This window comes from Heptranchias perlo, unplaced genomic scaffold (assembly GCF_035084215.1).
Source record: "Heptranchias perlo isolate sHepPer1 unplaced genomic scaffold, sHepPer1.hap1 HAP1_SCAFFOLD_237, whole genome shotgun sequence".
NCBI classification, from domain to species: domain Eukaryota; kingdom Metazoa; phylum Chordata; class Chondrichthyes; order Hexanchiformes; family Hexanchidae; genus Heptranchias; species Heptranchias perlo.
In genome coordinates this window covers 1,741-21,968 of record NW_027139249.1, presented here as the reverse complement: position 1 = coordinate 21,968, position 20,228 = coordinate 1,741, and the positions used below count along the sequence as shown (strand labels likewise).

The 20,228-nt window shown below is 50.1% G+C and overlaps 1 protein-coding gene across 1 annotated transcript in view; it reads right to left on the bottom strand.

The window, feature by feature from the left end:
• The window catches only part of LOC137310258 (serine protease 53-like), a gene marked incomplete at its 5' end in the record, with an annotated part of 73,112 nt that extends 61,145 nt beyond the window's left edge, over positions 1-11,967 (bottom strand). Inside the window, 2 exons of the mRNA XM_067978154.1 lie at positions 1,601-1,763; positions 11,941-11,967. Coding sequence (XP_067834255.1) covers positions 1,601-1,763; positions 11,941-11,967 — 190 coding nt within the window. The remainder of the gene's footprint in view (positions 1-1,600; positions 1,764-11,940) is intronic.
• Between the last annotated feature and the right edge of the window lie 8,261 nt (positions 11,968-20,228).

Here is a 20,228-nt window from a genome sequence, read left to right as displayed (position 1 = left end):
CCCCATCAAACACTCCCAGGGCAGGCACAGGGTTAGATATAGAGTAAAGCTCCCTCTAAACTGTCCCGTCAAACACACCCAGGGCAGGTACAGTGTTAGATACAGAGTAAAGCTCCCTCTACACTGTCCCATCAAACACTCCCAGGGCAGGCACAGGGTTCGATACAGAGTAAAGCTCCCTCTACACTGTCCCATCAAACACTCCCAGGGCAGGTACAGGGTTAGATACAGAGTAAAGCTCCCTCTACACTGTCCCATCAAATACTCCCAGGGCAGATACAGGGTTAGATACAGAGTAAAGCTCCCTCTACAGTGTCCCGTCAAACACTCCCAGGGCAGGTACAGGGTTAGATACAGAGTAAAGCTCCCTCTGCAGTGTTCCATCAAACACTCCCAGGGCAGGTACAGGGTTAGATACAGAGTCGAGTTCCCTCCACAGTGTTCCATCAAACACTCCCAGGGCAGGTACAGGGTTAGATACAGAGTAAAGCTCCCTCCACAGTGTTCCATCAAACACGCCCAGGGCAGGTACAGGGTTAGATACAGAGTAAAGCTCCCTCGACACTGTCCCATCAAACACTCCCAGGGCAGGTACAGCACGGGTTAGATACAGAGTAAAGCTCCCTCTACACTGTCCCGTCAAACACTCCCAGGGCAGGTACAGGGTTAGATACAGAGTAAAGCTCCCTCTGCACTGTCCCATCAAACACTCCCAGGGCAGGTACAGGGTTAGATACAGAGTAAAGCTCCCTCTGCACTGTCCCATCAAACACTCCCAGGGCAGGTACAGGGTTAGATACAGAGTAAAGCTCCCTCTACACTGTCCCGTCAAACACTCCCAGGGCAGGTACAGCACACGTTAGATACAGAGTAAAGCTCCTTTGACACTGTCCCATTAAACACTCCCAGGGCAGGTATAGGGTTAGATACAGAGTAAAGCTCCCTCTACAGTGTCCCATCAAACACTCCCAGGGCAGGTACAGCACGGGTTAGATACAGAGTGAAGCTCCCTCTACACTGTCCCATCAAACACTCCCAGGGCAGGGACAGGGTTAGATGCAGAGTGAAGCTCCCTCCACACAGTCCCATCAAACACTCCCTGGGCTGGTACAGCGTTTGATACAGAGTAAAGCGCCCTCGACACTGTCCCATCAAACACTCCCATGGCAGGTACAGGGTTAGATACAGAGTAAAGCTCCCTGTACACTGTCCCATCAAACACTCCCAGGGCAGGTACAGCATGGGTAAGATACAGAGTAAATCTACTTATACAAGGAGCTTCAGGCTTCAAAACCGAAGATCCTCTCTCCCAGACTGCAGTATTTTGACATTTCCTCCATTTCCCACAACAGTCAACTGTTGTTCAATTAGAGGCTCAGTCCCACAACGGGTGAGATCGGGGAACTCAGCACAGGCCAGGGATGAAGCTGGGGCCTTTCATGCCCTGTGTGGGGTAACTGTGGAGAAAGACGAAAGGGAGTAACTAAATCGTTTTATGAGTCGTACATTTTACGTTAGACGGCTCCACAATTAGTTTCGCTGTACAGCAGCAACATTCTAACTCGGTGATGAAACGCTGCTTCCAATATTAGTGACTTACTCGAAGACGCAGTGAGCAGCAGTTAAAACCCAGGTGTTTGTAATGAGGGACCCTCCGCAAATATGCCTTTTGTCCAAGTGAATGCTGGCCAGCCAGGGCCACGTTCTCGTCCGGGAGTCTTCACCGCCCACAATCCGGTTGAATATCTTGGGTTGCCCGCAACCTACCAGGAGAGATCAGAACCAAAATACTAACAGGAGGCCACAAATTGAAACTTTTCCCCCTCTGGGACCGGGTCTCGCAGTGTGTTAGATACACTGTCCTTTCCACCTCTGGGACCGGGTGTCACAATGCGTTAGATACACTGTCCTTTCCCCCTCTGGTACCGGGTGTAACAGTGTGTTAGATGCACTGTCCTTTCCCCCTCTGGGACCGGGTCTCACAGTGTGTTAGATACACTGTCCTTTTCCTCTGGGACCGGGTCTCACAGTGCATTAGACACACTGTGCTTTCCCCTCTGGGAACGGGTGACACAATGCGTTAGAAACACTGTCCTATCCCACTTTGGGACCGGGTCTCACAGCGTGTTAGATACACAGTCCTTTCCCGCTCTAGGACTGGCAGTCACAGTGTGTTAGATACACTGTTCTTTCCCCTCTGGGACCGGGTCTCACCGTGCGTTGGATACGCTGTCCTTTCCCTCTCTACGACCGGGAGTCACAGTGTGTTCAATACACTGTCCTTTCCCCCTCTGGGACCGGGTCTCACAGTGCGTTAGATACACTGTCCTTTCCCTCTGGAGGACCGGGTCTCACAGTGTGTTTCATACACTGTCCTTTCCCGCTCTGGGATCGGATGTCACAGTGTGTTAGATAAACTGTCCTTTCCCGCTATGGGGCCGGGTGTCACAGTGCGTTAGATAAACTGCCCGTTCTCCCACTTGGACCGGGTGTCACAGTGTGTTAGATACACTGTCCTTTCCCCCCCTGGGACCGGGTGTCACAGTGTGTTAGATACACTGTCCTTTCCCCCTCTGGGACCGGGTGTCACAGTGTGTTAGATACAATGTCCTTTCCCCTCTGGGACTGGGTGCCACAGTGCGTTAGATACACTCTCCTGCTCACCTCTGCCAGCGGGTGCCACAGTGTGTGAGATACACTCCCATGTTCACCTCTAGCAGCGGGTGTCACGGTGTGTTGGATACACTGTCCATTCCCCCTCTGGGATTGGGTGTCACAGTGCGTTAGATACACTGTCCTTTCCCCCTCAGGGACCAGGTGTCACAGTGTGTTAGATACAATGTCCTTTCCCCTCTGGGACTGGGTGCCACAGTGTGTAAGATACACTGTCTGTTCCCCCTCTGAGATTGGGTGTCACAGTGCGTGAGATACACTGTCCTTTCCCCCTCTGGGACCGGGTGTAACAGTGCATTAGATACACTGTCCTTTCCCCCTCTGGGACCGGGTGTCACAGTGTGTTAGATACACTGTCCTTACCCCCTCTGGGACTGGGTCTCACAGTGCGTTAGATACACTGTCCTTTCCCCCTCTGGGACCGGGTCTCACAGTGCGTTAGATACACTGTTCTATCCCGCTCTGGGACTGGGTTTCACACTGCGTTAGATACACTGTCCTTTCCCACTCTGGGACCTGGTGTCACAGTGCGTTAGATACACTGTCCTTTCCCCCTCTGGGACTGGGTCTCACAGTGCGTTAGATACACTGTCCTTTCCCCCTCTGGGACCGGGTCTCACACTGCGTTAGGTACATTGTCCTTTTCCCCTCTGGGACCGGGTGTAACAGTGTGTTAGATACACTCCCATGTTCACCTCTGGCAGCGGGTGTCACGGTGTGTTGGATACACTGTCCTTTCCCCCTCTGGGACCGGGTGTCACAGTGTGTTAGATACACTGTCCTTTCCCCCTTTGGGACCGGGTGTCACACTGCGTGAAAAACACTGTCCTTTCCCCTTTGGGACCGGGTGTCACAGTGTGTTAGATACACTGTCCTTTCCCCCTCTGGGACTGGGTCTCACAGTGCGTTAGATACACTGTCCTTTCCCCCTCTGGGACCTGGTGTCACAGTGCGTTAGATACACTGTCCTTTCCCCCTCTGGGACCGGGTCTCACAGTGCGTTAGATACACTGTCCTTTCCCCCTCTGGGACCGGGTCTCACAGTGCGTTAGATACACTGTCCTTTCCCCCTCTGGGACCGGGTGTCACAGTGCGTTAGATACACTGTCCTTTCCCCCTCTGGGACCGGGTGTCACAGTGCGTTAGATACACTGTCCTTTCCCCATCTGGGACTGGGTGTCACAGTGCGTTAGATACACTGTCCTTTCCCCCTCTGGGACCGGGTGTCGCAGTGCGTTAGATACACTGTCCTTTCCCCCTCTGGGACCGGGTCTCACAGTGCGTTAGATACACTGTCCTTTCCTCCTCTGGGACCGGGTCTCACAGTGCATTAGATACACTGTCTTTTTCCCCTTTGGGATCGGGTCTCACAGTGCGTTAGATACACTGTCCTTCACCCCTTTCGGATCGGATGTCGCAATGTGTGAGATACACTGTCCTTTCCCCCTCTGGGACCGGGTCTCACAGTGCATTAGATACACTGTCTTTTTCCCCTTTGGGACCGGGTCTCACAGTGCGTTAGATACACTGTCCTTCACCCCTTTGGGATCGGATGTCACAGTGTGTTAGATACACTGTCCTTTCCTCCTCTGGGACCGGGTCTCACAGTGTGTTCAATACACTGTCCTTTCCCTCTCTCGGACCGGGTCTCACAGTGTGCTGGATACACTGTCCTTTCCCCCTTTGGGACCGGGTGTCACACTGCGTGAAAAACACTGTCCTTTCCCCTTTGGGACCGGGTGTCACAGTGCATTAGATACACTGTCCTTTCCCCCTCTGGGACCGGGTGTAACAGTGTGTGAGATACACTGTCCTTTCCCCCTCTGGGACCTGGTGTCACAGTGCGTTAGATACACTGTCCTTTCCCTCTCTCGGACCGGGTGTCACACTGCGTTAGATATACTGTCCTTTCCCCCTCTGAGATCGGGTCTCACAGTGTGTTAGATACACTGTCCTTTCCCCCTCTGGGACCGGGTGTCACAGTGCGTCAGATGCACTGTTCTTTCCCCCTCTGGGATTGGGTGTCACAGTGCATTGGATACACTGTCGTTTCCCCCTCTGGGATCGGATGTCACAGTGCGTTAGAAACACTGTCCATTCCCGTCTGGGACCGGGTCTCACAGTGTGTTAGATAAACTGTCCTTTCCCGTCTGGGACTGGGTCTCACACTGCGTTAGATACACTGTCCTTTCCCTCTCCAGGAACGGGTGTCACAGTGCGTTTGATACACTGTCCTTTCCCCCTCTGGGACCTGGTGTCACAGTGCGTTAGATACACTGTCCTTTCCCTCTCTCGGACCGGGTGTCACACTGTGTTAGATATACTGTCCTTTCCCCCTCTGGGACGGGGTCTCACAGTGTGTTCGATACACTGTCATTTCCCCCTCTGGGACCGGGTCTCACAGTGCGTTAGATACACTGTCCTTTCCCTCTCCAGGACCGGGTGTCACACTGCGTCAGATACAATGTCCTTTGCCCCCCTGGGACCGGGTGTAACAGTGTGTTAGATACACAGTCCTTTTCCCCTCTGGGACCGGGTGTCACAGTGTGTTAGATACACTGTCCTTTCCCCCTCTGGGACCGGGTCTCACAGTGCATTAGATACACTGTCTTTTTCCCCTTTGGGACCGGGTCTCACAGTGCGTTAGATACACTGTCCTTTCCCCCTCTGGGACCGGGTGTCACACTGCGTTTGATGCACTGTCCTTTCCCCTCTGGGACTGGGTGTCACAGTGTGTTAGATACACTGTCCTTTCTCTCTCCAGGAGTGGGTGTCACACTGCGTTAGATACACCATCCTTTCCCCCTCTGGGACCAGTTGCCACAGTGTGTTAGATGCACTCTCCTGCTCACCTCTGCTAACGGGTGTCACAGTGTGTTAGATACACTGTCGTTTCCCCCTCTGGGACCGGGTGTCACAGTGCGTTAGATACACTGTCCTTTCCCCTCTGGGACTGGGTGTCACAGTACGTTAGATACACTGTCCTTTCCCTCTCTCGGACCGGGTCTCACAGTGTGTTAGATACACTGTCCTTTCCCCCTCTGGGACCGGGTGTCACACTGCGTGAAAAACACTGTCCTTTCCCCTTTGGGACCGGGTGTCACAGTGCATTAGATTCACTGTCCTTTCCCCCTCTGGGACCGGGTCTCACAGTGTGTTAGATACACTGTCCTTTCCACCTCTGGGACTGGGTCTCACAATGCGTTAGATACACTGTCCTTTCCCCCTCTGGGACCAGGTCTCACAGTGCGTTAGATACACTGTCCTTTCCCCCTCTGGGACCGGGTCTCACAGTGCGTTTGATACACTGTCCTTTCCCCCTCTGGGACCTGGTGTCACACTGCGTTAGATATACTGTCCTTTCCCCCTCTGAGATCAGGTCTCACAGTGTGTTAGATACACTGTCCTTTCCCCTCTGGGACCGGGTGTCACAGTGCGTTAGATACACTGTGCTTTGTCACTCTGGGACCGGGTGTCACAGTGCGTTAGATACACAGTCCTTTCCCCTCTGGGATTGGGTGTCACAGTGCGTTAGATACACTGTCCTTTCCCTCTCCAGGACCGGGTTTCACACTGCGTTAGATACACTGTCCTTTCCCCCTCTGGGACCGGGTCTCACAGTGCGTTAAATACACTGTCCTTTCCCCCTCTGGACCGGGTCTCGCAGTGCGTTAGATACACTGTCCTTTCCCCCTCTGGGACCGGGTCTCACAGCGCGTTAGATACACTGTCCTTTCCCCCTCTGGGACCGGGTGTCACAGTGCGTTAGATACACTGTCCTTTCCGCCTCTGGGACCTGGTGTCACAGTGCGTTAGATACACTGTCCTTTCCCTCTCTCGGACCGGGTGTCACAGTGTTTTAGATACACTGTCCTTTCCCCCTCTGAGACCGGGTGTCACAGTGCGTTAGATACACTGTCCTTTCCCCCTCTGGGACCGGGTCTCACAGTGCGTTAGATACACTGTCCTTTCCCCCTCTGGGACCAGGTGTCACAGTGCGTTAGATGCACTGTCCTTTCCCCCTCTGGGACCTGGTGTCACAGTGCGTTAGATACACTGTCCTTTCCCCCTCTGAGATCGGGTCTCACAGTGTGTTTGATACACTGTCCTCTCCACCTCTGGGACTGGGTCTCACAATGCGTTAGATACACTGTCCTTTCCCCCTCTGGGACCAGGTCTCACAGTGCGTTAGATACACTGTCCTTTCCCCCTCTGGGACCGGGTCTCACAGTGCGTTTGATACACTGTCCTTTCCCCCTCTGGGACCTGGTGTCACACTGCGTTAGATATACTGTCCTTTCCCCCTCTGAGATCAGGTCTCACAGTGTGTTAGATACACTGTCCTTTCCCCTCTGGGACCGGGTCTCACAGTGCGTTAAATACACTGTCCTTTCCCCCTCTGGACCGGGTCTCGCAGTGCGTTAGATACACTGTCCTTTCCCCCTCTGGGACCGGGTCTCACAGCGCGTTAGATACACTGTCCTTTCCCCCTCTGGGACCGGGTGTCACAGTGCGTTAGATACACTGTCCTTTCCGCCTCTGGGACCTGGTGTCACAGTGCGTTAGATACACTGTCCTTTCCCTCTCTCGGACCGGGTGTCACAGTGTTTTAGATACACTGTCCTTTCCCCCTCTGAGACCGGGTGTCACAGTGCGTTAGATACACTGTCATTTCCCCCTCTGGGACCGGGTCTCACAGTGCGTTAGATACACTGTCCTTTCCCCCTCTGGGACCAGGTGTCACAGTGCGTTAGATGCACTGTCCTTTCCCCCTCTGGGACCTGGTGTCACAGTGCGTTAGATACACTGTCCTTTCCCCCTCTGAGATCGGGTCTCACAGTGTGTTTGATACACTGTCCTCTCCACCTCTGGGACTGGGTCTCACAATGCGTTAGATACACTGTCCTTTCCCCCTCTGGGACCAGGTCTCACAGTGCGTTAGATACACTGTCCTTTCCCCCTCTGGGACCGGGTCTCACAGTGCGTTTGATACACTGTCCTTTCCCCCTCTGGGACCTGGTGTCACACTGCGTTAGATATACTGTCCTTTCCCCCTCTGAGATCAGGTCTCACAGTGTGTTAGATACACTGTCCTTTCCCCTCTGGGACCGGGTGTCACAGTGCGTTAGATACACTGTGCTTTGTCACTCTGGGACCGGGTGTCACAGTGCGTTAGATACACAGTCCTTTCCCCTCTGGGATTGGGTGTCACAGTGCGTTAGATACACTGTCCTTTCCCTCTCCAGGACCGGGTTTCACACTGCGTTAGATACACTGTCCTTTCCCCCTCTGGGACCGGGTCTCACAGTGCGTTAAATACACTGTCCTTTCCCCCTCTGGACCGGGTCTCGCAGTGCGTTAGATACACTGTCCTTTCCCCCTCTGGGACCGGGTCTCACAGCGCGTTAGATACACTGTCCTTTCCCCCTCTGGGACCGGGTGTCACAGTGCGTTAGATACACTGTCCTTTCCGCCTCTGGGACCTGGTGTCACAGTGCGTTAGATACACTGTCCTTTCCCTCTCTCGGACCGGGTGTCACAGTGTTTTAGATACACTGTCCTTTCCCCCTCTGAGACCGGGTGTCACAGTGCGTTAGATACACTGTCCTTTCCCCCTCTGGGACCGGGTCTCACAGTGCGTTAGATACACTGTCCTTTCCCCCTCTGGGACCAGGTGTCACAGTGCGTTAGATGCACTGTCCTTTCCCCCTCTGGGACCTGGTGTCACAGTGCGTTAGATACACTGTCCTTTCCCCCTCTGAGATCGGGTCTCACAGTGTGTTTGATACACTGTCCTCTCCCCCTCTGGGACCGGGTCTCACAGTGCGTTAGATACACTGTCCTTTCCCCCTCTGGGACCGGGTGTCACAGTGCGTTAGATACACTGTCCTTTCCCCCTCTGGGACCGGGTGTCACACTGCGTTTGATGCACTGTCCTTTCCCCTCTGGGACTGGGTGTCACAGTGTGTTAGATACACTCTCCTTTCTCTCTCCAGGAGTGGGTGTCACACTGCGTTAGATACACCATCCTTTCCCCCTCTGGGACCGGTTGCCACAGTGTGTTAGATGCACTCTCCTGCTCACCTCTGCTAACGGGTGTCACAGTGTGTTAGATACACTGTCGTTTCCCCCTCTGGGACCGGGTGTCACAGTGCGTTAGATACACTGTCCTTTCCCCTCTGGGACTGGGTGTCACAGTACGTTCGATACACTGTCCTTTCCCTCTCTCGGACCAGGTGTCACAGTGCGTTAGATATACTGTCCTTTCCCCCTCTGAGATCGGGTCTCACAGTGTGTTAGATACACTGTCCTTTCCCCCTCTGGGACCGGGTCTCACAGTTCGTTAGATACACTGTCCTTTCCCTCTCCAGGACCGGGTTTCACACTGCATTAGATACACTGTCCTTTCCCCCTCTGGGACCAGGTGTCACAGTGCATTAGATACACTGTCCTTTCCCCCTCTGGGACCTGGTGTCACAGTGCATTAGATACACTGTCCTTTCCCTCTCTCGGACCGGGTGTCACACTGCGTTAGATATACTGTCCTTTCCCCCTCTGAGATCGGGTCTCACAGTGTGTTTGATACACTGTCCTCTCCCCCTCTGGGACCGGGTCTCACAGTGCGTTAGATACACTGTCCTTTCCCTCTCTGGGACCGGGTGTCACAGTGTGTTAGATACACTGTCCTTTCCCACTCCAGGACCGGGTTTCACACTGCGTTAAATACACTGTCCTTTCCCGCTATGGGGCTGGGTTTCACTGTTTGTTAGAAACACTATCCTTTCCCTCTCTGAGACCGGGTGTCACACTGCGTTAGATACACTGTCCTTTCCCGCTATGGGGTTGGGTTTCACTGTTTGTTAGAAACACTATCCTTTCCCTCTCTGAGACCGGGTGTCACACTGCGTTTGATGCACTGTCCTTTCCCCTCTGGGACCGGGTGTCACAGTGTGTTGGATACACTGTCCTTTCTCTCTCCAGGACTGGGTGTCACACTGCATTAGATACACCGTCCTTTCCCCCTCTGGGACCGGTTGCCACAGTGTGTTAGATGCACTCTCCTGCTCACCTCTGCTAACGGTTGTCACAGTGCATTAGATACACTGTCCTTTTCGCATCTGGGACTGGGTGTAACAGTATGTTTGATGCACTTTCCTGTTCACCCCTGTCAGTGGGTGTCACAGTGTGTTCGATACACTCTCCTGTTCACCTCTGGCAGTGGGTGTCACAGTGTGTTAGATACACTGTCCTTTCCCCCTCTGTGACCAGCTGTCAGTGTGTTAGATACACTGTCCGTTCCCGCTCTTGGGCCGGGTTTCACAGTGATGGGAACGGAGTGAGCTGGGAATGGATCGAGCTGGAAATGGATCGAGCTGGGTCGTGAGTGAGCTGGTTACTGAGTGAGCTGAGGTCTGAGTGAGCTGGGAATGGAAGGAGCTGGGAATAAAGCGACCCGGGACCAGAGGGAACTGGGAATGTACTGAGCTGGGAAAGCAGTGAGTTGGGAACGGAGTGATCTGGGAACAGGTTAGCTGGGAATGAAGTGAGGTGGGGAGGGATTAGCTGGGAACGGAGTTCGCTGAGAATGGAGTGAGTTGGGGAGTGGTTAGCTGGGAATGGAGTGAGCTGGGAATGGAGTGAGCTGGGAATGAAGTGAGCTGGGAATGGAGTGAGCTGGGAAAGGAGTGAGCTGGGAAAGGAGTGAGCTGGGAACGGTGTGAGCTGGGAAAGGAGTGAGCTGGGAAAGGAGTGAGCTGGGAATGGTGTGAGCTGGGAAAGGAGTGATCTGGGAAAGGAGTGAGCTGGGAAAGGAGTGAGCTGGGAAAGGAGTGAGCTAGGAAAGGAGTGAGCTGGGAACGGTGTGAGCTGGGAAAGGAGTGAGCTGGGAAAGGAGTGAGCTGGGAACGGTGTGAGCTGGGAAAGGAGTGATCTGGGAAAGGAGTGAGCTGGGAAAGGAGTGAGCTGGGAAAGGAGTGAGCTGGGAATGGAGCGAGATGGGAAGGGGTTCGCTGGAACGGAGTTCGCTGAGAATGGAGTGAGTTGGGGAGGGGTTAGCTGCGAATGGAGTGAGCTGGGAATGGAGTGAGCTGGGAAAGGTGTGAGCTGGGAACGGTGTGAGCTGGGAATGTAGTGAGCTGGGAAAGGAGTGATCTGGGAAAGGAGTGAGCTGGGAAAGCAGTGAGCTGGGAAAGGAGTGAGCTGGGAATGGTGTGAGCTGGGAAAGGAGTGAGCTGGGAACGGTGTGAGCTGGGAATGGAGTGAGCTGGGAACAATGTGAGCTGGGAAAGGAGTGAGCCGGGAACAGTGTGAGCTGGGAAAGGAGTGAGCCGGGAACAGTGTGAGCTGGGAAAGGAGTGAGCTGGGAAAGGATTGAGCTGGGAAAGGTGTGAGCTAGGAAAGGAGTGAGCTGGGAAAGGAGTGAGCTGGGAACGGTGTGAGCTGGGAAAGGAGTGTGTTGGGAACGGAGTGAGCTGGGAAAGGAGTGAGCTGGGAACGGTGTGAGCTGGGAAAGGAGTGAGCTGGGAACGGTGTGATCTGGGAAAGGAGTGTGTTGGGAACGGAGTGAGCTGAAAAAGGAGTGTGTTGGGAACGGAGTGAGCTTGGAACAGTGTGAGCTGGGAAAGGAGTGAGCTGGGAATGGAGTCAGCTGGGAAAGGAGTGTGTTGGGAACGGAGTGAGCTGGGAACAGTGTGAGCTGGGAAAGGAGTGATCTTGGAAAGGAGTGAGCTGGGAAAGGAGGGAGCTGGGAAAGGAGTGAGCTGGGAACGTGTGAGCTGGGAATGGAGTGAGCTGGGAACGGAGTGATCTTGGAAAGGATCGAGCTGGGAAAGGAGTGAGCTGGGAAAGGAGTGAGCTGGGAATGCTTTGAGCTGGGAACGGTGTGAGTGAGTAACACATAGGAATTGTAATGGATTCAAATGGTATATTAACCGGGGTGGGGGTGGGTTGATGGGGGGGGAGGTTGGCGGGAAGGAACAGCACAATGGAAATGTTGTAGTTATAAGGGTTTTGATAATTAGTGGGATGGATAGCATCTTCTGCAGTCATGACTGAGAGCCCAGGCCGGGGTGTTGGTAAAGGTAATGAATTCCTAGAATGAATCTGCGACAGTTTTCTAGAACAGAACGCTTCAGAATCGACAAGGTAACAGGCCTTACTAGTTTTATGACGAGTAACGAACCAGAATTAGTCAACGATCCAAGAATTTCTGTCAACATTGAGTGATTGACCTATTGTGCTGTCAGGTAATAAAAGTTCTTTACTTACCCAGTTCACCCTGACACCATCGGAAATCTGTAATAGAGAGAAGTTATCCAAATAAACACCATACCCAGGTAAAAATTAATGACATTTACAGCATTTTCAATACAATTCCCATAACTTGTATAGCAACACACGGTGTGTTATAATATAATATATGTACAGGAGTGTTATACCCAGTAACACATGGTGTGTTATTATATAATATATACAGGAGTGTTATACCCAGTAACACACGGTGCGTTATTACATAATATGTCGACAGGAGTGTTATACCCAGTAACACATGGTGTGTTATTATATCATATATACAGGAGTGTTATACCCAGTAACACACGGTGTGTTAATATATAATATATATACAGGGGTGTTATACCCAGTATCACATGGTATGTTATTATATCATATATACAGGAGTGTTATACCCAATAACTCACAGTGGTAATCTCAGGATTATTTCCCGAGTCATGTGTTCAGAAGCATAAGGACAAGCAGATGAGAAAGGTGAACACATGGCTGACGGAGTGTTGTGGGAAGAAGGGGTTCCATTTCATGGGACACTGGCATCAGTACCAAAAAAAAAGCCACGGTCAACAATGGAAGAAAAAGGGTAAAGTGGGCCCTTTAAAAGCAGGTATGGGGAATATTTCAAATGAAAATGAGGAAATGGCAAACTTACTGAATAATTACTATGTGTCTGTCTTCACAGTGGAAGAAGAGGATAATAGACCTGACATTCCAGGGAAACTAATAATGAATCGAGGACTGGAACTCACTAAAGTTTGCGTAAGCAAGAAAACAGTGTTAGAAAAAATAGTGGCACTGACAAACCTGCAGGGTCTGAAGGATTCCCTCTCGGGTTTTAAAGGAAATGGTTTGGAAATTGCACATGCATTAGCTATAATCTTAAGGAATTGTCCCTTTAGATTGGAAAATTGCAAAAGTAATTCCATTATTTCAGAAAAGTGAGAGAGAGAAACCAGGAAATTATGGACTCGTTAGCCTAACATCTGTTGTGGGGACCTTATTGGAATCTATAATTAAGAATAGGGTGATTGAGCACTTGGAGAAATTTGAGCTGATTTTTTTCTTATTCATTCATGGGATGTGGGCGTCGCTGGCGAGGCCGGCATTTATTGCCCATCCCTAATTGTCCTTGAGAAGGTGGTGGTGAGCCGCCTTCTTGAACCGCTGCCGTCCGTGTGGAGAAGGCTCTCCCACGGTGCTGTTAGGTAGGGAGTTCCAGGATTTTGACCCAGCAACGATAAAGGAACGGCGATATATTTCCAAGTCAGGATGGTGTGTGACTTAGAGGGGAACGTGCAGGTGGTGGTGTTTCCCATTTGCCTGCTGCCCTTGTCCTTCTAGGTGGTGGAGGTCGCGGGTTTGGGAGCTGCTTTGAAGAAGCCTTGGCAAGTTGCGGAACTACATCTTGTAGATGGTACACACTGCAGCCGCGGTGTGCCGGTGGGGGAGGGTGTGAATGTTTAAGATGGTGGATACGGTGCCAATCAAACTGGCAGCTTTGTCCTGGATAGTGTCGTGCTTCTTGAGTGTTGTTGGAGCTGCACTCATCCAGGCAAGTGGACGGTAATCCATCACACTCCTGACTTGTGCCTTGTAGGTGGTGGGGCTGAAATGATTGGCCTCCAACAACCACTACCATCTTCCTTTGTGCTCGGTATGACTCCAGCTACTGAAGAGTTTTCCCCCGATTCCCATTGACTTCAATTTTGGGGAGTCAGGAGCTGAGTCACTCGCCGCAGAATACCCAGCCTCTGACCTGCTCTTCTCGCCACAGTATTTATGTACCAGTTCAGTTAAGTTTCTGGTCAATGGTGACCCCCAGCATGTTGATGGTGGGGCATTCAATGTTGGTATTGCCGTTGAATGTCAAAGGGAGGTGGTTAGGCTCTCCCTTGTTGGAGATGGTCATTGCCTGGCATTTGTCTGGCACGAATATTACTTGCCACTTATCAGCCCAAGCCTGGACGTTGTCCAGGTCTTGCTGTATGTGGGCATGGACTGCTTCATTATCTGAGGGGTTGCAAATGGAACTGAACACTGTGCAATCATCAGCGAACATCCCCACTTCTGACTTATGATGGAGGGAAGGTCATCGATGCAAGCAGCTGAAGATAGTTGGGCCTGGGACAGTGTCCTGAGGAACTCCTGCAGCAACGTCCTGGGGCTGAGATGATTGGCCTCCAACAACCACAACCATCTTCCTTTGTGCTAGGTATGACTCCAGCTACTGGAGAGTTTTCCCCTGATTCCCATTTACTTCAGTTTTACTAGGGCTCCTTGATGCCACAATCAGTCAAATGCAGCCTTGATGTCAAGGGCAGTCACTCTCACCTCACCTCTGGAATTCAGCTCTTTTGTCCATGTTTGGACCAATACTGTAATGAGGTCTGGAGCCAAGTGGTGCAAGCAAAACCCAAACTGAGCATCAGTGAGCAGGTTATTAGAAAGTGCCGCTTGATAGCACTGTCGACGATACCTTCCATCACTTTGCTGATAATTGAGAGTAGACTGATTGGGCGGTAATTGGCCGGATTAGATTTGTCCTGCTTTTTGTGGACAGGACATACCTGGGCAATTTTCCACATTGTCGGGTAGATGCCAGTGTTGTAGCTGTAATGGAACAGCTTTGCTAGAGACGCAGCTAGTTCTGGAACACAAGTCTTCAGCACTACAGCCAGGATGTTGCTGGGGCCCATAGCCTTTACTGTATCCAGTGCACTGAGCCGTTTCTTGATATCACGTGGAGTGAATCAAATTGGTTGAAGACTGGTTTCTGTGATGGTGGGGATCTCGGGAGAAGACTGAGATGGACCATCCACTCGGCACTTCAGGCTGAAGATGGTTGCAAACGCTTCAGCCTTGTCTTTTGCACTCACATATTGGGCTCTGCCATCATTGAGGATGGGGATGTTCACGGAGCCTCCTCCTCCTGTTAGTCGTTTAATTGCCCACCACCATTCATGGCTGGATGTGGCAGGACTGCAGAGCTTTGATCTGATCCGTTGGCTGCGGGATGGCTTAGCTTTGTCTATGACATGCTGCTTCCGCTGTTTAACATGCATGTAGTCCTGTGTTGTAGCTTCACCAGGTTGGCACCTCATTTTTAAGTGCTGCTCCTGGCATGCTCTTCTACACTCCTCACTGAACCAGGGATGATCCCTTGGCTTGATGGAAATGGTAGAGTGAGGGATATGCCGGGCCATGAGGTTACAGATTATAGTGGAATACAATTCTGCTGCTGCTGATGGCCCACAGCACCTCATGGATGCCCACTTTTGAGCTGATAGATCTCTTCTGAATCTATCCCATTAAGAACAGTGGTAGTGCCACACAACACGATGGACAGTGAAGACAGGACTTGGTCTCTACAAGGACTGTGTGGTGGTCACTCCTACCAATACTGTCATGAATAGATGTATCTGTGACAGGTAGAGTGGGGAGGACGAGGTCAAGTAGGTTTTTCCCTCGTGTTGGTTCTCTCACCACCTGCCACAGGCCCAGTCTGGCAGCTATGTCCTTCAGGACTCGGCCAGCTCAGTCAGTAGTGGTGCTACCGAGCCACTCTTGGTGATGGACATTGAAGTCCCCCACACGGAGTACATTCTGTGCTCTTGCTACCCTCAGTGCTTCCTCCAAGTGGTGCTCAACATGGAGGAGTATTGGATTCATCAGCTGAGGGAGGGCGGTAGGTGGTAATCAGCAGGAGGATTGGAGAGCCAACATGGATTTGTAAAGGGCAAGTCATATCTAATGAACCTAATTGAATTTTTTGAGGAAGTAACTATAGCAGTAGACTTGGGAATGTCTATGGATGTAGTTTATATGGACTTCCAGATGGCATTCATTCCACATAAGAGACTGTTAGCTAAGATTGGTTAGGCGGTAGAAGACAGAGGGTGGGATAATGGGTATGTACTCGAATTGGAAGGAAGTGACTAGTGGCGTCCCACAGGGGTCTGCACTTGGGCATCAAATATTCACCATAGTTATTATTGACTTAGATAACACAATAGGGTGCCATATATCCAAGTTTGCCGATGACACAAAGATAGTTGGCACAGCAAGTAGTGTAGATGGGAGCATAAAATTACAAGGAAACATTGATAGATTAAGTGAGTGGGCAAAACTGTGGCACATGGATTTCAACACAGATAAGAACATAAGAAATAGGAGCAGGAGTAAGCTATCCGGCCCCTCGAGCCTGCTCCGCCATTCAACAAGATCGTCTACTCAGTCTCTCCTCATACTATCCCGGCATCCCAGGAAGCAGTCTGGTGAACCTTCGTTGCACTCCCTCTATGGCAAGTATATCCTTTCTTAGATAAGGAGACCAAAATTGTACACAATACTCCAGGTGCAGTCTCACCAAGGCCCTATATAATTGCAGTAAGACATCTTTACTCCTGTACTCAAATCCTCTTGTAATAAAGACCAACATACCATTTGCCTTCCTAATTGCTTGCTGCACCTGCATGTTAGCTTTCAGTGACTCATGTACAAGAACACCCAGGTCCCTTTGAACATCAACATTTCCCAATCTCTCACCATTTAAAAAATACTCTGCATTTCTGTCTTTCCTACCAAAGTGGATAACTTCACATTTTTCCACATTATATTCCATCTGCCATGTTCTTGCCCTCTCACTCAGCCTATCTATATCCCCTTGAAGCCTCTTTTTATCCTCCTCACAGCTCACATTCCCACCTAGTTTTGTATCATCAGCAAACTTGGAAATATTACATTTGGTCCCCTCATCCAAATCATTGATATAGATTGTGAATAGCTGGGGCCCAAGCACCGATCCCTGCGGTACCCCACTAGTCACAGTCTACCAACCTGAAAAAGACCCATTTATTCCTACTCTCTGTTTTCTGCCTGTTAACTAATTCTCAATCCATGCCAGTATATTACCCCCAATTCCATGTGCTCCAACTTTGTTCACCAACCTCCTGTGTGGGACCTTATCAAAAGCCTTCTGAAAATCCAAATACACCACGTTCACTGGTTCCCCCTTATCTATTCTACTAGTTACATCCTCAAAGAACTCCAATAGGTTTGTCAACATTATTTCCCTTTCATAAATCCACGTTGACTCTGCCGAATCCTAATATTTTCTAAGTGTCCTGTTGAGAATCCCTACGTGGTCAGTTTTTAGTAAAATATTAAAATGCCTACGTGGCAAAGAAGCAGAATGCAAAATGGTTAGAAAGGGTTAATTAGTTAGTAACTGAGATTGATACAAGTGGCCTGGCCCTCCTGCTGGGCCATATGTTTGCTTAGTCAGCAGGCCTGCATTGTCTTAGCAATGTAGAGTCTTTGATGTGATTCAAGGACTGGTCTGAATGTCTCCATGTTTATGGCAGATCAATATAGGTAACGAGCTTAGCCAAAGTTGAAAGACATTCCAGGTTGGGAGATAAGGAACAGAAGGAACAGGGAAGAACATTCCAAGTTGGAAGGTGAGGAAGTATCCCCTTTGATGTCTAACAGCAACATGGTCAGCACATGATTATTTATGATTGGCCGGAAATAATGTAACCCCGCATGGCAACCTATGCCCGGCTTATGATTGGTGTTGACCCTCGTTAAGTATGTTCCAACCCTATTGATTTGTATAAAAACGTGTGGATTTCTGTATGTTTTTGTTCTTGCTCTGCCAGCATAGAGGGACTCTATCAGGAGTCCAAATCAATGCTGCAGACTAAGAACCCTGCTATTAAAGATGTGCTGAACTTTAAAATGTATTCGACTTCAGTTATTACTGAACCAGACTGAGGGGAAAGAATCCGGATCGTCACTGTTACCACATCCTTTACAATAGATTCTAGCATTTCCCCTACTACTGATGTCAGGCTAACAGGTCTGTAGTTCCCTGTTTTCTCTCTCCCTCCTTTCTTCCATTTGCTACCCTCCAATCTGCAGGAACCATTCCAGAATCTATAGAATTTTGGAAGATGACAACCAATGCATCCACTATCTCTACAGCCACCTCTTTCAAAACCCTGGAATGTAGATCATCAAGTTCTTGGGATTTATCGACTTTCAGTCCCATTAATTTCTCTGGTACTATTTTTTTACTAATACTAATTTCTTTCAGTTCCTCATTCTCGCCAGACCCTTGGTTCTCTAGTATTTCTGGGAGGTTTTTTGTGCCTTCTTTCGTGAGTGTGAGGTCATCCATTTTGGACCAAAAAAGACTAGATCCAAGTATTTTTTTTAAATGGTGAAAAGCAAGGAACAGTGGAGGTGCAAAGGGATTTAGCTGTCTATGTAAACAAATCACTAAAATGTAGTAGTCAGGTACAAAAGATAATCAAAAAGGCCAATGGAATGTTAGCCTTTATAAGAAGGCTAGAATACAAAGGTGGGGGGGAGGCAGAGAAAGCTTTGCTACAGCTATACAAAGCCCTGGATAGACCACATCTGGAGTACTGTGTACAGTTCTGGGCACCGCAGCTTAGAAAGGATATAGTGACCTTCGAAGGAGTGCAGCGCAGATTCACCAAAATGTTACCAGGGCTCCAAGGTTATGAGGAGACATTACATAAACTAAGCTTGTATCCCCTGGAATATAAAAGGTTATGGGGTGATTTGATTGAGATTTTTAGGATTTTGAATGGAATTGATAGGATAGATAGACGGAATTAAGACTGAGATGAGGCGAAATTTCTTCACTCAGAGGGTTGTGAATCTTTGGAATTCTCTACCCCAGCAGGCTGTGGATGCTGAGTTTTTGAACATGTTCAAGGCTGAGATAGATTGATTTTTGGACTCTAAGAGAATCAAGGGATATGGGGATCAGGCGGAAAGTGGAGTTGAGATCGAAGGCAAGCCACGATTTTATTGAATGGCGGAGCAGGCCCGAGGGGCCCTATGGCCTACTCCTGCTCCTATTTCTTTTGTTCTTAATTTTTTTCCACTGGCGGGGGAGTCCAGGACAAGGGGACATAACCTTAAAAGCAGCGCAAGGCCATTCAGGAGAGAAGTTAGGAAACACTTTTTCATGTAAACGATGTTAGAATTATGGAACTCCCTCCCACAAAAAGCAATAGATGCTAGCTGAGTTAATAATTTTAAATCTGAGATCGGTAGATTTTTGCTAGCCAAAGGTATTAAGGGATATGGAGCCAAGGAGAGTGCATGGAGTTAGGTTACAGATTGGAAACGATCTCATTGAATGGCGGAACAGGCTCGAGGGGCTGAATGGCCTCCTCCTGTTCCTATGTCCTTTCACCATTTCCCTTCCCCCTCTACTCTCTCTCTCCCTCCTCTCCTGAAGAAAATATGGAGGGAGGGAAGAACACCAAACTCCTCGCCCTGTCCCTGGGGGAATAATCAAAAACTTACAGCTCACGAAGATCGTCGCTATCAGACCGAGTGAGAGCTTCATACTGTCAACGCCGAGTTCCCTCTCAATCCTGACGCTTAAATCAAGCTTTTTTTGTTCCCGTGGAATGTAGACAGGGGAACCGGGGGAGCAGCAGGTAAGAGGAGCAAAACCAGATAGAAATCAGCGATACTATAACTTGGAAAAAATCACACTTGTGAGGCACCTGACGCAGTTAAAGGAAGTGAGAGATGTGCCTGTTTTCATTGCATGATGATACTTCAGTTTCTGTGTCGGCTGCTCTATACACACCTGAAAAAAGTTATACCAAGTCTGCTTAGTTGTGGTCCCTGGAAGGGGGGATTCTCCCAAATGGCTCATGTCAGGCATGTGAAAGCTCTGGAATTCCCTCCTGAAACCTCTCTGCCTCTCTCTCCTCATTTAAGACAGCCCTTAAAACCCACCTCTTTGACTGAGGTTTTAGTTACCTGCGCTAATATCTCCTCACATGGCTTGGTGACAGATTACGGTCCTGCGAAACGCCCTGGGACCTTTTTACTATGTTACCATTCCAATGTTCTCCCGGCCAGATTCCCACCTTCGACCCTCTGTAACCATCAGCTCATCTGCTGTCCCGTGTCCTAACTCGCATCAAGTCCCATTCACCCATCACCCCTCCCTGTGCTCGCTGACCTACGTCAGAAATAGGAGCAGGAGTAGGCCATATGGCCCCTCAAGCCTATTCCGTCATTCAATAAGATCATGGCTGATTTTCAACCTCAACTCCACTTTCCCGCCCGATCCCCATATCCCTTGATTCCCCTAGAGTCCAGAAATCTATCGCTCTCAGCCTTGAATATACTCAACGACTGAGCATCCACAGCCCTCTGGGGTAGAGAATTCCAAATATTCACAACCCTCTGAGTGAAGAAATTCCTCC